The 15,688-nt window shown below is 56.2% G+C and overlaps 1 protein-coding gene across 1 annotated transcript; it reads left to right on the top strand.

Annotated features, from left to right (window-relative positions):
- The first annotated feature begins 4,592 nt into the window (after window positions 1–4,592).
- Window positions 4,593–14,540, top strand: LOC142049723 (uncharacterized). The gene is made up of 10 exons (XM_075077656.1): window positions 4,593–4,759; window positions 5,045–5,255; window positions 5,779–6,578; window positions 9,472–9,623; window positions 10,573–10,670; window positions 11,328–11,477; window positions 11,863–12,071; window positions 12,399–12,552; window positions 14,234–14,276; window positions 14,431–14,540. Exons 1-10 carry the CDS (start codon window positions 4,593–4,595, stop codon window positions 14,538–14,540), a joined length of 2,094 nt encoding a protein of 697 aa, XP_074933757.1.
- The last annotated feature ends 1,148 nt before the right edge of the window (window positions 14,541–15,688 follow it).

Raw genomic sequence — 15,688 nt, 5'->3', positions numbered from 1 at the left:
TACAAACTTGAACCAATCAGTGCCCAAGAAGAAGGAAAAATACCTGACCCTTCTCCTCCAGCCCTTCAAGACAAGCTGTCCTGGCTCTGACTTTGCCAGAGCACTCATGCCAGGGAGCACGGGACAGTTGGTCTTTCTTGTACCCGCCTGGGAGAGGGCTCCGGGCTGCACATCCCTCTGATCCCAGCACAGCGGTGCACGCGCACGCTTCGGGACTGACACGTACGTGCTCTGGGACTGACACGTGCTCGCTCTGGGACTACGGGACCAGTGTTCCCACCTGCTCCTGTGTCTCCCCCGCTGGGTTTTTTTGTTGCCGAACCACAAATGCTCCTGGGACACCGTCAGGCCAACACAAGGTACCAAAGCGCTCCGAGGAAGCGGCGGCTGGTCGCAAAGCGTGTTTGTTGCACCCCTGCGCTCTGATGCCCTTGGGCAATTGCCCGGGCAACCCCCACCCTCACCAGGATAGCCAGGCAGAGGGGAACTGGTCCTGCGTCCTGGGTTTTGTCAAATTCTTGCTTGATGTCCTGCTAAAGGTAGGGTGCAGCGGCCTGCGGGGCTGCGCCCGGAGGTGGGTGAGGGTGTGCGACTGCAGTGCCTTAGGGTGGGCCGGCGTGCCCGCTTCCCCCCCGCTCGGGGCCAGCCGGCACAGCCGTGCCTGTTGCGCAGACTCGGATGAAATAAACCAGCCCATCCCATGTAGCAGCGAGGGGCTCTCGCGGGCCCCGGGTATGCTCAACACTACGGTGGCGTTTCCCCTTGCTGTATTGCATCGCCTTCTCCTGCAGGGTCATTGAGGTGGCGGCTCCGACGGGGCTGAGCTGGTGGAGCTTCTGCCCCAGCAGGGCTTTATTCTCCCTTTCTGTGCCCTGGGGGTGTGGGCTGATGCGGACTACAGGGCAGAGGGGTGGGGGGGTATCTGTCACCGAGCCAAACTGCAAAAACAAAGCCCTGCGACAAATCTTTCTGTGAATAAAGGCCGTGTCATAAATAGCTTTTATTATTATGATTATTATTATTATGATTATTGTTTCTAATGATGAAGTATTTGATGTGAGCTTTTCCAGGGGCCTCGTGTACATTTGCATAGCAGAGCATATTCTATCCAAAGATATTATTTACTCGTTCCAAATGGTACTAAGGTAGCTGTGACACTTGGAAAAATATTGCTAGTGGAAAGTGAAAAGAAGGTGTGTGTAGTGGCACATCTTTCCCCCTTACTGTCCCGTGCTGTTGTCCGTCGGGGTGATGTTTGTCTGTAAATGTCTCATATCGAAGCAGCAGGAGACAAGTGAGAAAGCTGGTTTTATCTGTAAATAACGACTAGGAATACACCCTGGGTCAGAGTCTGCACTTCAGATCCTGCCGTTGAGATTAGATGGTCTAAAAAAACAACGGAGCAATCAAGCCTTAAACTCCCCTGCTCCCACTGAGCGTGATCTTAACTTCAGCTGGCGCATTGGCTCTTCTTTGCAGCCGCTACCGACCGAACCCGGTGACCTTCTGCTTACCACGGACGGGCAAACAAGATGCTCTGGAGCTCTGCAGCACCGTGCAAGGAGCTTGGATAACCACCTAAACCCGACATGCACAGAATTCCCAGCTTTAGCTGGGAAGAGCAATAAACACGTATCAAATGCTCAGGCCTGTACAATAATTGTTGTGGTCCCATTTCTTCTTTAGTCATTGAAAGGAGGTGTCAGGCAGATGCTGCAGCCTCACAGTGTCCGGGGGAGGTGCAGGATCTGCCCACTGCAGTCCAGTTAAAGCACTTTTGGCCAGGGATCCGGTGTCTGCAGGGAGGCAGATTCACCACAGCACAGCGGCCGGTTTGCAGGGGTGTCGTGGTTTAGCCGGCAGCTCAACCCCACACAGTCGCTCGCTCACTCCCCCACCGGTAGATGGGGGAGAGAATCAGAAGGGTAACACTCGTGGGTTGGGATAAGAGCAGTTTAATAATGAAAATTCAAAGAAACAACAACAGAAATGTAATGTAAAGGAGAACAACGAGAGGCGCAACACCCCGGGGGAGGGGGGAAGGGAGGGGAGAGGGGGAACGAACCACTCAAACGAACCGCACGTGCCGCAGCCGCTCACCGCCCACCGACCCAACGCCGCGCCGCTCCTGAGCCGCCAACTGCTCCCCCTTCATATACTGCTCCTGGTGTCACATGGTATGGCATGAACATGCCGTTGGCCAGTCGGGGTCAGCCACCCCCACCATGGCCCTGCCCCTCCCAGTCCCCCGCCACGAGGCAGAGCTCAGAAAGCTGGAAGGGTAGCCGACCCCCCACAGTGAGAGAATTAACCCCTTCTCAGCCTAAACCAGCACAAGGGGTAATATGCCCGTTTCACCAAAGTTCACGGAGGGGAGAAGCGTCTGAAAGGTCAGGCTGCTGCTCTGCACAGGGCCACAAGAAGCATTTTCTAATTATGCTTCCAGACTAGGTGTGGAGGATGGGAGCAGCGAGACAGGGGTGTGCCGGCTGACAGGTCATTCCTGCTCTCACCCCTTGGGAAGGGGAAGCTTTACCGTCAACCTCTCCCTCTGTGTCCTTGCTCGCTTCACTCCCCCTCTGGATTATCCCATCTTGCGGGGACGGCTGGACCAGCCTGAACCTTCCTTCGGATACCAGCTCTCAGGGCGGGAACGAGGGCCTTATTTCCCCCTGGGGAGCAGAGCAGCCCCTCCTGACCCCGAGCGTACCCGGCTGCAGGTGGAAAGCGAAGCGCAGCTCAGAATGCTGCCGTTAGAAGGCGCCCCCGGCCCCGTTCGGCTCGCTGCTGGCTCCATCGCCCCTCCCCGGGGGGCAAATCCCTGCAGAGACTCCGGCGCGAGCGTTGCTGCGGGGCTGGGCTGGCAGGCCGGGGAGCTGCCGGGCTCGGCAATGGGACCCCAGCGAAGGGCGGGGGAAGCGGGGCTGCCTGCGCGGCCCCTTGCTGCCTGCCAGGGACAGGCCGTGCCCGCGCGTGGGCAAAGGCTGGTTGGCAGCAGCAGGTACTTCCAGTCTAGAGGCAACGTGGTTGGGGGGGGGGGTGGAGTTCGGCCCTGTAGTGTCCTGCCACCCTTTGCAAGTTCAGGTGAGGTGTGCCCTCGTTGTCCCCTGCCACCAAGTGCCACCACCCTTCAGGGACCGTGGCTGTTGCCAGCTCCCCTGCCAGGCAGGCCACCTCTCACCCCAGGACATTCTCCTCCACCCACCATCTCACCGACACACGCTTCCCAACCAGCAGAGAGTGGCAGGAGGTGGTACGGGGGTGACAGCAAGTGCACCGCCCCCAGGGAAAACGGGGGGCTTGTGACACCCCAGAAGAGGTTCGGCATTGCCGGTCCCCGGGAGTCATCCCAGAAGGACGAGCTTTGAGCTGGAGAGTGCGGCACAGCCCAGGGGTTCATCGGCAGCAGCCCTGCATGGCTGGGGCAGGGTGTTTGGGCAGGGGAGACTGCAGTGCTGCAGCCGGGGACCAGGCTGCCCGCATGGGAGGTGCTGACAGTCTGGTGACAGGTGGTTCTGAGAGCTCAGGGTGGACGCGTGGTGAGCCCTTGGCTGGTCCTTGTGGCCACAGCGCACAGAGCAACATCGGCTAAACCCCATGCCTGCACAGATGGGCAGCTCCGGTTCTCGGCCGCCTGGGCAGCCCACCATGCCCTGGCACGGCCACCCTGCCTGCCCAAGCCCCCGCTGCTCTGACAGCCATGTCCCCATCTCCATGCTGCCCATGGTGGTGGGTCAAGCATCAAGGATGAGTTTCATCGCGGGCCTCCTTCCCCATCTCATACTGAAGCTATGGGCCATCCTGCCCCACAGTGTCACCCCCTCCCAGGGGGCCTGTGCCCTTCCCTGGGCTTCAGCCCATTCTTGGGGCTCTTCTGCTCCCTCTCCTTGGGATGAGGAACATTGCTGCAGGAAGAAAGACCTTTGCCTGTCACTCTGGCAGCACCAGGAGCCCAAAGAGTGCCCTGGAATCAACCCTCCTTCCACCTCCAGGTCACTCTTACTGCCTCTGCACAAGACACAGAAACTGAGGCACAGATCAAGATGCCTCATGGCAGCAGTTCACCACCCTGCTGGGCACCACCGGGTACCACTGGGTACCGGTACCAGTGCCAGTGGCTCTGCCCTTCCCCTGCCCACCTGGCCTGGCTTAGCAATCATGGCTGCTCCCGGGGCTGAGCTGGGGCTGTTTAACCAGCAGACAGGTTTCACCTGGAGCCTGCTGGGTCTCAGAGGGGGCAGGCCCATAACTGCCTGCTGCAGCTCATTCTGAGTGGCTGCCTTTATAAGCCAGCAGCTTGGGTGCTCTAAGGGTTTTACCTCTCTTCATTTCACTTTGTCTTTTAGGAGCCTTAGTTTGGAGGAGGGGAGGTTTGGGGCCTGCTGCTTGCAGGTCTCTAGGAGGTAAAGCCGGCTCTTTCTGCCTTTCTCAGCACTGCTAAGCAGGTAAGGGCACAGCAATGAGCTGCGTCTGCTCCCCCATCCCTGGGCTGGGGGCTGCAGCCCAGAGCAGGGCTCTGCCCTGGGGCTGGCTGCAGTTGGGAAGCCTCCTAGCACTGTGCTTCTCCTTTGTAATATCCCAGGTGAAGGGCAATGTCATCAGGTAGTTCTGGGGTGGCCTCAGGGCTCGCTTCCCAGCCCAGCTGCAGCACCCCTCAGCTGGAACAAAGGAGTTCCTTCCCGGCGCGGCATCTCCTTCCACCGCAGAGCCGCTCGCTCACCCTGATCAGAGAGGAGGACTTCTTAAGAAGCTTCAACGGGTATGTGGCCGCTGGGATGAGTGGGGGGGCTGAGCCCTGCTCTTGCCTTGTGTTTGTCCCCAGGGGAATGTGTCCCTTGTCTGGGATGGATTGGGTTCACGGTCTGGCACTGGTGCTCCCAGCATCGGGAGGCACGCGGGGTGCAGGCTGGCGTTGCTCCCCTGTAGCTGATGGCCCTGGGTCTCTGCGGTGTCTCTGCCATCTGCACTGTTGTAGCTGAGACCAGGCAGTGCTGTGCGTCCCAAAGGCCACCAGCTCACACCCCTGTCTCTGCTGCTCTGCCAGGAGCTTCTCTGATGTAAGTGATGTTTGGGGGGCTGATCTGTTGGACTGCAGCTCCTCCACCCCCGACCCGCAGCTGGTCCGCAGGATTGTGTCCCAGGTGGAGTTCTACCTTTCTGATGAGAACCTGGCCAAGGATGCTTTCCTTCTGAAACATGTCCAAAAGAAGAAGATGGGCTTTGTCAGCATCAAACTGCTGACATCCTTCAAGAAGGTAGGCAGTCCATGGCACCTGCCAGCTGGGGTGGGAAAGGGCCTTTGTGTGGAGGGTGTCTGGGTGTGCTCTGTCTGTCTCTGGAGGGGTGTGTGGGGAGGTCCAGGCTCCCCTCAGGCTGTCTGTGTCCCAGGGAAGTGCTGGTGGTGCAGAGCTGGGCTCTGCTCCCTGCCCTCGATGTGCTGCAGCAGTTCTGCAACCAGGGAGGGTGGCTGGGGAAGCAGTGAACAGTCCTCAGTGCTGGATTTGCCTCTTCTGCCCGTTGTCCCCCCGCGCTGCTTTGGGAGAGACCATCCCTTAACCAAAGAAGCGCAGTGAAGTGCTGGTGGTGTGAGGTACTGGGAAGCGGCAGCTTGTTGCTGCAATCCAGGGGCACTGGAGACCACCTGCTGCAGACCCACATCTGCTCATGTGAAAGGGGGATGGTGCCTTGCCGTGACTTCAGCGTGCCTGGATGATGGATTGAGGGTGGTCCCTGCCTGGGGACACTCATGGGGACGCAGTGGCTCCCTGTCTCCCACAGATGAAATACCTGACGCGTGACTGGCGGCTCACACTCTACGCCCTGCAGTTCTCGGAGCTGCTGGAAGTGAACAAGGAGGGCACCAAAGTGAGGCGGCGGGTCCCCCTGCCCGAGTGCCTGCGGAGCTTCTCCCCCAGCAAACTGCTGCTGGCCTGGGAGCTGCTGCCGCCGATCCAGAATAACTTCATCGAGACCATCGTGAGTATGTTCAGCCCCTATGGTGCCATTGTATCCATCCGCATCCTGCGGCCGGGCCGCAAGCTGCCCTCGGATGTGCGGAAATACACGTCGCTCTTCCCCGAGCTGCTGAGAAAGCGCTGTGCCCTGGTGGAGTACGATAGGCTGGGGAGCGCCCGCAGGGCCTTTGAGCACCTCGGCCGCCGAAGCCACCGGTGCGGTGAGAGCATCAGGGTGGTCTGGCTCTGCTGGAAGGTCTCCAAGAAGGAACCTCAGAACAAGAGGGAGGTGGCGAAGAAGCTGGTTCACCAGTGCGATTGGAAGGTGCAGGCGGCGGCCACGATCTTCCCCTATGGCATTGGGGGCTCCCTGCTCTACCGCTCTCCGGAGTCAGGCAATGCTCCAGTGTCACCGTCCCTGCTCCTGAACACGGAACCCTCGGCACCCACCTGCCCATGCAGCACCTTCCAGCCCAGGGACTTCAGCAACACCTTTACAAGATCGCTCCTTACCAGGAAAGTCTTCCCCCCACTCGGGATGGGCTTGGGCACCGGTGGCTGCCACGGCTTCCGCTCCAGGAGGGAGTGGCCCCATGGCTGCGGCTGGGGGAGCGGGGTGGATACGTGGGCACCCAGGGGCAGCAGGCCTGCTCTGCATGCCACACCTCCTCCCAGAAATTCCCTGGCAGGAAATCGGGTGCCTGAGCCCCTTGGCCTGCGGGGTGGGGTGCTTCGCCTCCCAATGGCCCTGATGGCACCAAGGGCTTCAGCAGCAGCACGGGGAGAGGAAAGCTCACCCTCTGGCACTGAGGCTCATTTACCTTTGCGTTTGGGGATTTTTCTTTCTTTTCGTTTCCACTTCACTCGATCAGAATAACTCTGTGTGGGCCCTGAGAGCTGCGGGCAGTGGTGGTGCAGCTGGTGCAGGGGACGGCAGTTATCGGTTGATGACGATGCTCAGAGCAGGTCAGCATGTGAGACGAGATGCTGAGCAGCCGTGACCCCGGGAGCTGCACCATACCATGCTGGTGTCACCGAGAGCGTGCCTGTGCAGGCTCCAGAGGGGCTCCCAGCACCCCAGTGGCATCACGGCAATGCCCGAAGGAAGGGGCTTATCCCCTACGACCACCGGTGCTGGGGCTGCTCTGACGGGACCTCACCCCGCACCTTCTGCAAGCCCTACCCGCAAAGCTGAGGTGGCTCCCCGAAGTCGTCGTTGGCTGCACTGGCCCACGTTGTGGCTCTCGGATGGGAAATAGGCAATAAAGAGGGACGAATCTTCCAGGCACTTTCTGGCTGCTGCAGTGAGTTTTTTTATTATTCCCAAACCCTCTCACCCCCAAACCTCCCCCAATCCTATTTGGTGTTGCAGCTGCCCACGGTAGAGGCAGAGAAGGGGAGGGGGTTCCCTGGCTGGCCTGCAGCTCCCTCCCTCCCCATTCTGGGGGTGATTTGGGTTATTTTGGTGGGTGAGGGAGGCAAAGCCAGTCTCTGGAGCTGAGTGAGGTGGGAGTGAGGAAGGGTGTGATTGCCTTGATTGGCTTTGAGGGCCTTTGCAGCGAGCCCTGTCCCTGCTGGAGGGGACGCTGGTCGTGCTCAAGACGGAGGCCTTGCAGGCCTTGTTGGGGCGTGTCTGTGCCCTCCCCAGCCCCCGAGCTGTGTCCCTGTCCCAGGGGCCCCGTGCTGCTTTCTGCGTGGGGCTGTGTCCGTGAGTCCTGCAAGGAGCTGTCTGTCGTGGCTCCCCCACCAAAGGGCTGCTTTGCCCGGGGAAGCCTGTGTCCGTGCTGTCCCCCCTGCCATTGCCTGCCCTGTGGGCAGTGAGTCGGCCCTGGCTGTGTCTTGGTGCCCTTTGGGGCTCGCTGGCTGTGATTTGGGGCTCAGCAGGGCTTCTGTACCCCTTGGGTGCCCTTTCCCGGTGGCCCCTGTGCTCCCTCCCCCTCCCACGCAGGCACACAGCCATTTGCAGGAACAGCTTTTCATGGAAACAGAAACCAACACAACAGATACCAGCAAACCTACGACATCCCCTTCTGCCCCAACCAACCCCGAAAGCACACCACCCCTACTCAACCACCACCCACTCCCCCCATCTCCTCCACATCCCTGCCATACCCCCACTGCCACCCACCAACACCGCCCTGCCACTCCCCCAATACCTCGTCTCCCCTCCCTCCCACCTGATCGGGTGGAAGGTGTCCCTGCTCATGGCAGGGGGGGTTGGACTAGGTGGCCTCTAAAAGTCCTTTCCAAGCCAAACTATTCTATGATTCTATGAAACAGCGTTTATCTGCCTGTTCTGGCCATCTCCGAGCCTCCTCTGAAGTACAACTGCTGCTGGTACGTCTTTGTCCAATTATATTTTCCATTGTACCCTCAAATTACCACAGAGACATTTCTCAAGCTCCAGAGAAAATGTAATGGGAGGCGCAGTAGATGAGGACAACGTATTCTTGTTCCTTTTATTACAAAGGGAAAGAAAACATTTTCCTTTCCACACTGAATAAAGCAGGCTGCGATTGTTTGCTTTTTGCCCAGTATAGCAGCGTGAATGGGGACAGCACTAGATTATTGGCTTCTTTTCTCCTGTTTCATCCCCAGCTGAAACATGAAAGACAGCAGCACCTTGCCCTCATCAGTAGTCCAGTGTCACTGAGTCCTGCCTAACTCTCACCGTCTTTCCCCACCCTTTTTATCCCCTGGATGTAACCCATGTCTTTCCTGAGTTCCCAGCTCCTAATCTAGGTAACATCCTCTTACAAGAAGGGGTCACCCCGAATGATGTGAAAATCCTGCTTTGATGCTCTGGCAGTGCTTAAGCCTTAAATTTTCTCTGCTTGCAGTTTAACCAAATAGCTTATGCCTTAATCATGCAGAATAAGTTTCCGTACCCCTATAAAGTGAAAATAACACCAGCTTGTTTGACCTCATTCGGTTAAGAGACAATATGCGTTGTTCTCATCAAAACACAAAACCTTTTTCCTTCTGAAAACATTCAGCATTTGAAGGTGTTAAACACCTCAAAGCTATTTGTAGGATCTGTCAACACCGGCTAATCTGCTCAAAAACCATTCGCCGCACACATTTTGTCCCTGCTGCTACAGGTGAGGAGGTTGAGGGCAGAGGAGAGAGTGTGAAGGTTTTGGAAAGAGCTGGGTCCGTGAGGAAGAACCAGCTAAGCCTTTGCTTGCTGAAACGACTCTAGTGAAGTACAACGCCCAGGTGCACATGAACGTGAGTGTGTGAAAGGCAACTCAAGCTAAAGCTGGAAGGAGCAAAGGCCAAGCACTGGTTGCTAGGGATTTGAGGGAAAGCTGTGGTCAGGGCTCTGACCCCGTGGACAGAGAGGCGCTGCAGAGTCGGCAGAGACTTGTACAAGCGATCAAACGTTTCCTTTTGAAAGAAACATGACGAGCTGATTTTCTTCTGCTGAAAACCAGGGTTAGAAATCAAGAGGAAGGGTGAATGCCCTGAAGGCAAACCTGCTGCTAACGCTGCCTCCCTCCTCATCCTCCCACAGCGATGAAGAACACAAAGGGACCCTCCCAAGAGATCAGCTGATCACTCTGTGCAAATACGAACCCATCCTCAAACGGATGAGAGACTGTGATCACATCCTGTACCAGGCCCTGGTGGAGATTCTCATCCCAGACGTGCTCAGGCCGGTGCCCAGTGAGTACCCTGCGGCGTGGCTGGGAGGACACGGGTGGTCCCAACCTCGGCTCGGCTCCTGCTCCTCGCTGGGCTGAGTCACGGGATGTTGCGTGTGAGAAGCAGCGATCCGTGACTCACTCGGTCTGGCTACCGCTTGCCACGAGGGTTTCCATTGTAAAAGCTGAAGTAGAGGGTTTTGATTTGAATGCAGGCTAAAATATGATGGCAACAGCAGAAGTTCTCCTGCCGCGTTGCTCTACGTCGATGGTACTTTGTGACCCCTGGAAATTCCATGCTTTTTAAAGTTTGGTTGATTGCGTATCACTTCTGACGTTGGCTCGGAGTCAAGGTAAAGGCATAAGCTTAATGCACAGTGAAGCGCGGCTAATCCTTGCGAGGTGTTTCCTTGGAGATCGTACCTTTGTTTGTGTAGAACCATCCTGTCCCCTACTGCACCTCCTGGAAATCTGGGGTCAACTTTTGTTTGGGAGATTAGCGATGGGATACTGAGGGTTTTCTGTCTGATTGGGCTCCTCCTCAGCAAAGCGCGTGCGTCAGCCTCCCCGAGGCCTCCACGATAGCTCTGGAAAGCCACGTCCCTCTGGGCTGCTGCTGTCAGTCTCCATGCTGGGGGACATGGGTATCTTTACAGAGCATATTTCACCCTTGGAAAACACTCAGAAGGACTATGGATAAGAAAAGGATAAGAAAGAAGATGACTAAGAAAATGAGAGTCAGAGTAAGAATAAAAATGAGCAGAAGAGTAAGGGTAAGAAAAGTTTGAGTTACAACATTAGAGAATAAGAAGTTTGAGTGCATCTCAGGACGCAGCTGGTTTCCCTGACGCTAAGTTGAGCTCACAGCTACCCAGATCAGCGGCTGTGCTTTCCACAGCAGCTCTCAGCTAGAAAGTGGTGTCCCAAGACGACATGGAGCAGCTTTTCTAACTCTGCAGACTTCTTTGCAGGCACGCTTACACAAGCAGTTGGTAATTTTGCCAAGAGTTTGGAAGGGTGGCTGATGAACGCAATGAGTGAACTTCCCCCCGAGATTGTCCGGGCCAAGGTAAGCAGAGGGAGCACGGGGCAGGTCCGGGGTAGGAACTGAGTGTGTGCGCGTTGCAGTTTTCCGCAGGGACTGGAAATCACTGCTGGGGTTTGGCCACATGTACTCCAGACTAGCACCATATAATGAATAATTATCCATGCAAATCGGCAAGGAGTGGGAGGACAGGCAGGGCAATCCCTTTGTACCAGAGGCTGATGGTGCTCTGTCCGTTGAGCTGTTCCCATGTCCCGGGATTGCAGATAAGATTTCTGGAAGAAAATCTCTGCATGGCATGAAGCTGTCCTACTAAAAATTGCAGGACACCCCATGGACTGAATGGCATTGCAGAGATTGGACCTCAGGCTCCTACTGCCCCTCTCCTGAAGCCATGGATTCTTGCAGCCGGTTCTCACCTTGCCGGTCACTGCTAGAGGCAGAGTGAGGAAACCTCTTAGTTTAAAGAAAAGAAATGCAGAGGCTGCTTTGCGAGACACGATAGGTGGTGCAAAAGTGGTGCTCTGGAGCACTCGGGTATGCTTTGGGCAGCAGCGTGGGTGGGACTGTGCAGGTGATCCCAGCTGATGCGCACCGTGTGCTTGAGCTCAGCATTGAGAAGAGTTTGCCTTCCAGCCCCGTGGCCTCCTGCTCGCGGAGCCCTGCGTTGCTGTGTTGCAGGTGGGGGTAGTGAGTGCCTTTGCGCAGACGTTACGGAGCTACGCATCGCTGAACCGCCTGGCTCAGGCCGCCCGTGCGGTGCTGCAGAACACTTCCCAGATAAACCAGATGCTCGGCGATCTCAATCGGGTCGACTTCACCAACGTGCAGGTAACTTACGGTATCTGCTCCTCGGTCGTGTTGTCTAGAACTGGGAGTCTCTAATGAGGTTGTCTGCTGGTAACCAGCATCTTATTGCCAGTACTAAAAGGCAATTAAATGGACAATTAAATGGTTTGGGTGTTACTTTCCCGGGTAAGTCTGCCATCTCACTGTGAGTAGTGGAGAAGGTACTAAGGAGCTTCTGTAAGAAGCAGTGCTACCAATAATAATATAGTTCTCATAATAATATTGTGGTCAGGGCAGCTCGGAGGAGACATGATTCAGAGCTGGTCTGGGGTCCTTGTCTACTAGAAATGCAGCTGAATTCCTAGGTTGGGATGGACCAACCATGCAGGCTTGGCGTGAGTAACTGTCAGCCCTTCTTCCCGAGCAGGAGCAAGCCTCGTGGGTGTGCCAGTGCGAGGAAGGCATGGTACAGAAGCTGGAGCGGGATTTCAAGCTCACTCTGCAGCAGCAGAGTTCTCTGGACCAGTGGGCTAGCTGGCTGGATAATGTTGTTACTCAAGTCCTGAAGCATCACGAGGGCACTCCCAGCTTCCCCAAAGCAGCCAGACAGGTCTTGCTGAGATGGTCTTTCTATAGGTACATTTTCTTTCTCACTTTGGAGATATTTCTGCATCGGGCTCAGGGCACGTCAATAGCTCCTTGGAAAGCCAAGGCCAAGTTCTTTATTCCCGTGCAACTCTGGTTAATTATTGATCTGCTCTGGTATCTGAACAGAGCGTTGTGTCTCCTGCATCCTTTCAGGATGGGGATAGGACTAATTTCTGAAAGTGCTTTGATACTCTTGGGTTCGAGGTAGGAACAGAGCACTGTGTCCCACAGTGCCTTCAGGGTCCAGAATTCACATCAGCCGTGATGCACGTATAAAACACAATGCAAATATTTTGTTTCCCGGCCGTTTTCCAGCTCCATGGTTATCCGGGACCTCACCTTGCGCAGTGCTGCCAGCTTTGGTTCCTTCCACCTGATTCGCCTGCTCTATGATGAATATATGTTTTATCTGGTAGAGCATCGTGTTGCCCAGGCAACAGGGGAGAGGCCGACTGCTGTAATGGGAGAGGTGAGAATTGTTAATTCCCTAGAAACAAACCCATACTACGCAGCTCTTTAAGAGGTTGGAACTCGTGTGTTTCACAAACAGCGCTGTGCCCTGAATGTGTTTTTGTAGCCATCATTGCCAAAGCAGGTATGAGCTTTTTGAGTGCCTGTCACAAGAATCCAGCTCCTTGAGCCCCTTCCATCCTGGCTTGCTAATAGCTGAGCTGGTGGGTTTGGGGGCAGCTGAGCATCAGCTGGCCTTTGGCGGCCTGGAGGAGGGAGGAAAAGGATCTCCCTACTTCTCTCCGTTACCTGTGGGCACCAACCCTGATGGCGGGATTCCTGCCAGGGCAAAGACCCATCAAAAAAACTAAACCAAGCAAAGAAAGGTCCAAAAGGTACTTTCCCTGCAGCTTTCGGTGGTACTGTTCACGGAACTTGCTCAGGCCTCTGCAAGCTCCAGTTACACGCACAGTCAGCCCCTCTCTCTGTCTTTGACTTGAAGAAGAGAAACGGTGGGTTGTTTGTGTTGGGGGGTGTGTGGGGATTGGAGTTTTCTTTTAACCAATCAGCCAGTAAATCCGGTGCCTGGCTTGCAGGCAGGTCCTGTCCTGCCTAGCTGAGGTCACTTCTGCTCTTTCCCTCTGAAAAATGCCTAGATTTAAAAAGCCCTCATCAACTTGTGATAGCAATATAGCAACTACTGTTAGTTTGAAACTGATCTCATTTGCTCCTTGAAGCTCATACCTGTTTTCTTCCTTCCCTGGAGCTCATGTAGGGGAGCCAGGCAAATCAACTGCCTGCCTGTCCCTTCCCCCCCACCCCCTTTAGGCCCATGCTGTTGCCCCAAGTCAGCAGCGCTGTAAGTTCCTGCTATTCCCTGCAAAACCTCTGTCTTTATTGGTATTCAAGGAACATGAAAGGCAGAGAGTGGCTTCCAGCAAGACCCAGCTGTGGCAGGCTTTCATCCGTCAGGTTTTGCCTTCTTTCAACTCTTGCAATATTTCTGTTCTCCAGGAGGAGGCTGGATCTTCCCAGCAAGAGAGGATGAATCGTGTCCTTCCATTTCCATCGCTCACTTTTAAACTCCTGCTCTCCTCAGTGCCTTCCGCTGCCCAACTTTGCATGACTTTTCAACACTACTGTTATAGCAATTTAGTGTTTCAGACCTCGTCATAGAGGGAGACAACACGTCTCCAGAACCCAATATATCCCCAGCTCTCTGGTTACACTTGACACGGCGGCCTTGCAAGGCAAAGCACTTCCGTGACGCGAATGCGAAGGCTTTGCACAGAGTTGCGCAGGGTGGAGCGATGGTAGAGCCCCAGGAGAGGGGAATAGCTGGCATGCCTGAGCAGCTGCCCGAGAGATGCAGAGGGCTGGAGAAAAGGCACCATCCTTCAGTCTGTGGCAGCACTTGGCCCTGACATGGCAGACAGAAAAATTTCTCCCTTCGTTCCACAACTCCATCCTGCCTTGGATTGTTGCGTGTGGCGTTTGCCCAGAGGCTTCAATGCCAGCGGCAGACTTTTCCCCAAAATATGTGGTTGGTTTTGCTTTCTGCTTTTCACCGCCGGCACTGCTGATGCTCGTGCTTCCTCTGGAGCACTTAGGCTGCTTGTTAAAATTGCTTGGAAATAGATGCCAACTTCAGGTCTGGTCTCCATAAGCCTCACTCACCTTGTAATGCCTTTGTCTTTCAGTTTGGTGACCTCACACCTCTGTCTCCAACACCGCTGGACAAAGGTACCTCCTCTCCCTCAAGGGGAATCCTGCTGGGTCAGGGTTGAATCACTGTGGGAGGGGGAACCTCGTGCTGGCCCCTCCACCCTGCTCTGTTAGGAGAAAGGAGCTCTTCCCCTCCGGTCGCCGTTCTCATGCCGAGACCTGTCCCTTACAGATGACATGAGTGACCTGGGCAGCGAGGTGGACACAGAATCCCGGAGCATGGGGGAGCCGCTGGTGAAACGGGAACGCAGCGACCCTGGCTACTCGCTGCAGGAGATCTGAAACAGGGACTCGGCTTTTCTCCAGCTGGACGAAGTCGTCTGGAGCCAGGCTTGATGGTAGCAAGCCTGAGTCTCCCCATATCTGCGTTATTAGTGCCTCTTAGTTTCTCCTTCTGTTTACTTGTGTTTGGGGATGGGCTCTGGTGGTGTCGCGGGCGGGTGGTGGGACGGGGCTGGTTTGTCCGCCTGCTTTCCTGTGGCATGACTGCTGGCTGGACGGCAAAGGTCCAGAGTCTGCTACCGAGCGATGGACGTCTCCGTGGTCAGCAGCGGATCGGACGTGCCTGGCTGTGAGCGGCTGTCCTCTCCAGCCTGAGCGAGGCGGGCAATCAACGCTTTCTCTCTCAGGGAAGGTGGTTTGGGTTTCTTCCCCACTGCTCAGACTTCACTGTGATACAAACTTGAACCAATCAGTGCCCAAGAAGAAGGAAAAATACCTGACCCTTCTCCTCCAGCCCTTCAAGACAAGCTGTCCTGGCTCTGACTTTGCCAGAGCACTCATGCCAGGGAGCACGGGACAGTTGGTCTCTCTTGTACCCGCCTGGGAGAGGGCTCCGGGCTGCACATCCCTCTGATCCCAGCACAGCGGTGCACGCGCACGCTTCGGGACTGACACGTACGTGCTCTGGGACTGACACGTGCTCGCTCTGGGACTACGGGACCAGTGTTCCCACCTGCTCCTGTGTCTCCCCCGCTGGGTTTTTTTGTTGCCGAACCACAAATGCTCCTGGGACACCGTCAGGCCAACACAAGGTACCAAAGCGCTCCGAGGAAGCGGCGGCTGGTCGCAAAGCGTGTTTGTTGCACCCCTGCGCTCTGATGCCCTTGGGCAATTGCCCGGGCAACCCCCACCCTCACCAGGATAGCCAGGCAGAGGGGAACTGGTCCTGCGTCCTGGGTTTTGTCAAATTCTTGCTTGATGTCCTGCTAAAGGTAGGGTGCAGCGGCCTGCGGGGCTGCGCCCGGAGGTGGGTGAGGGTGTGCGGCTGCAGTGCCTTAGGGTGGGCCGGCGTGCCCGCTTCCCCCCCGCTCGGGGCCAGCCGGCACAGCCGTGCCTGTTGCGCAGACTCGGATGAAATAAACCAGCCCATCCCATGTAGCAGCGAGGGGCTCTCGCGGGCCCCGGGTATGCTCAACACTACGGTGGCG

Source organism: Phalacrocorax aristotelis, chromosome W (genome assembly GCF_949628215.1).
Source record: "Phalacrocorax aristotelis chromosome W, bGulAri2.1, whole genome shotgun sequence".
Classification (NCBI taxonomy): domain Eukaryota; kingdom Metazoa; phylum Chordata; class Aves; order Suliformes; family Phalacrocoracidae; genus Phalacrocorax; species Phalacrocorax aristotelis.
The sequence above is the reverse complement of the archived record's forward strand: the minus strand, read 5'-3'. Positions and strand labels throughout refer to the sequence as shown.

Coding starts and splice junctions, on each gene's coding strand:
- LOC142049723 (XM_075077656.1), top strand. CDS start 4,593: ATGTCATCAGGTAGTTCTGGGGTGGCCTCAGGGCTCGCTTCCCAGCCC. Junction 11,478..11,862: donor TCGACTTCACCAACGTGCAG/GTAACTTACGGT, acceptor CTTCCCGAGCAG/GAGCAAGCCTCGTGGGTGTG. Junction 14,277..14,430: donor TCCAACACCGCTGGACAAAG/GTACCTCCTCTC, acceptor TGTCCCTTACAG/ATGACATGAGTGACCTGGGC.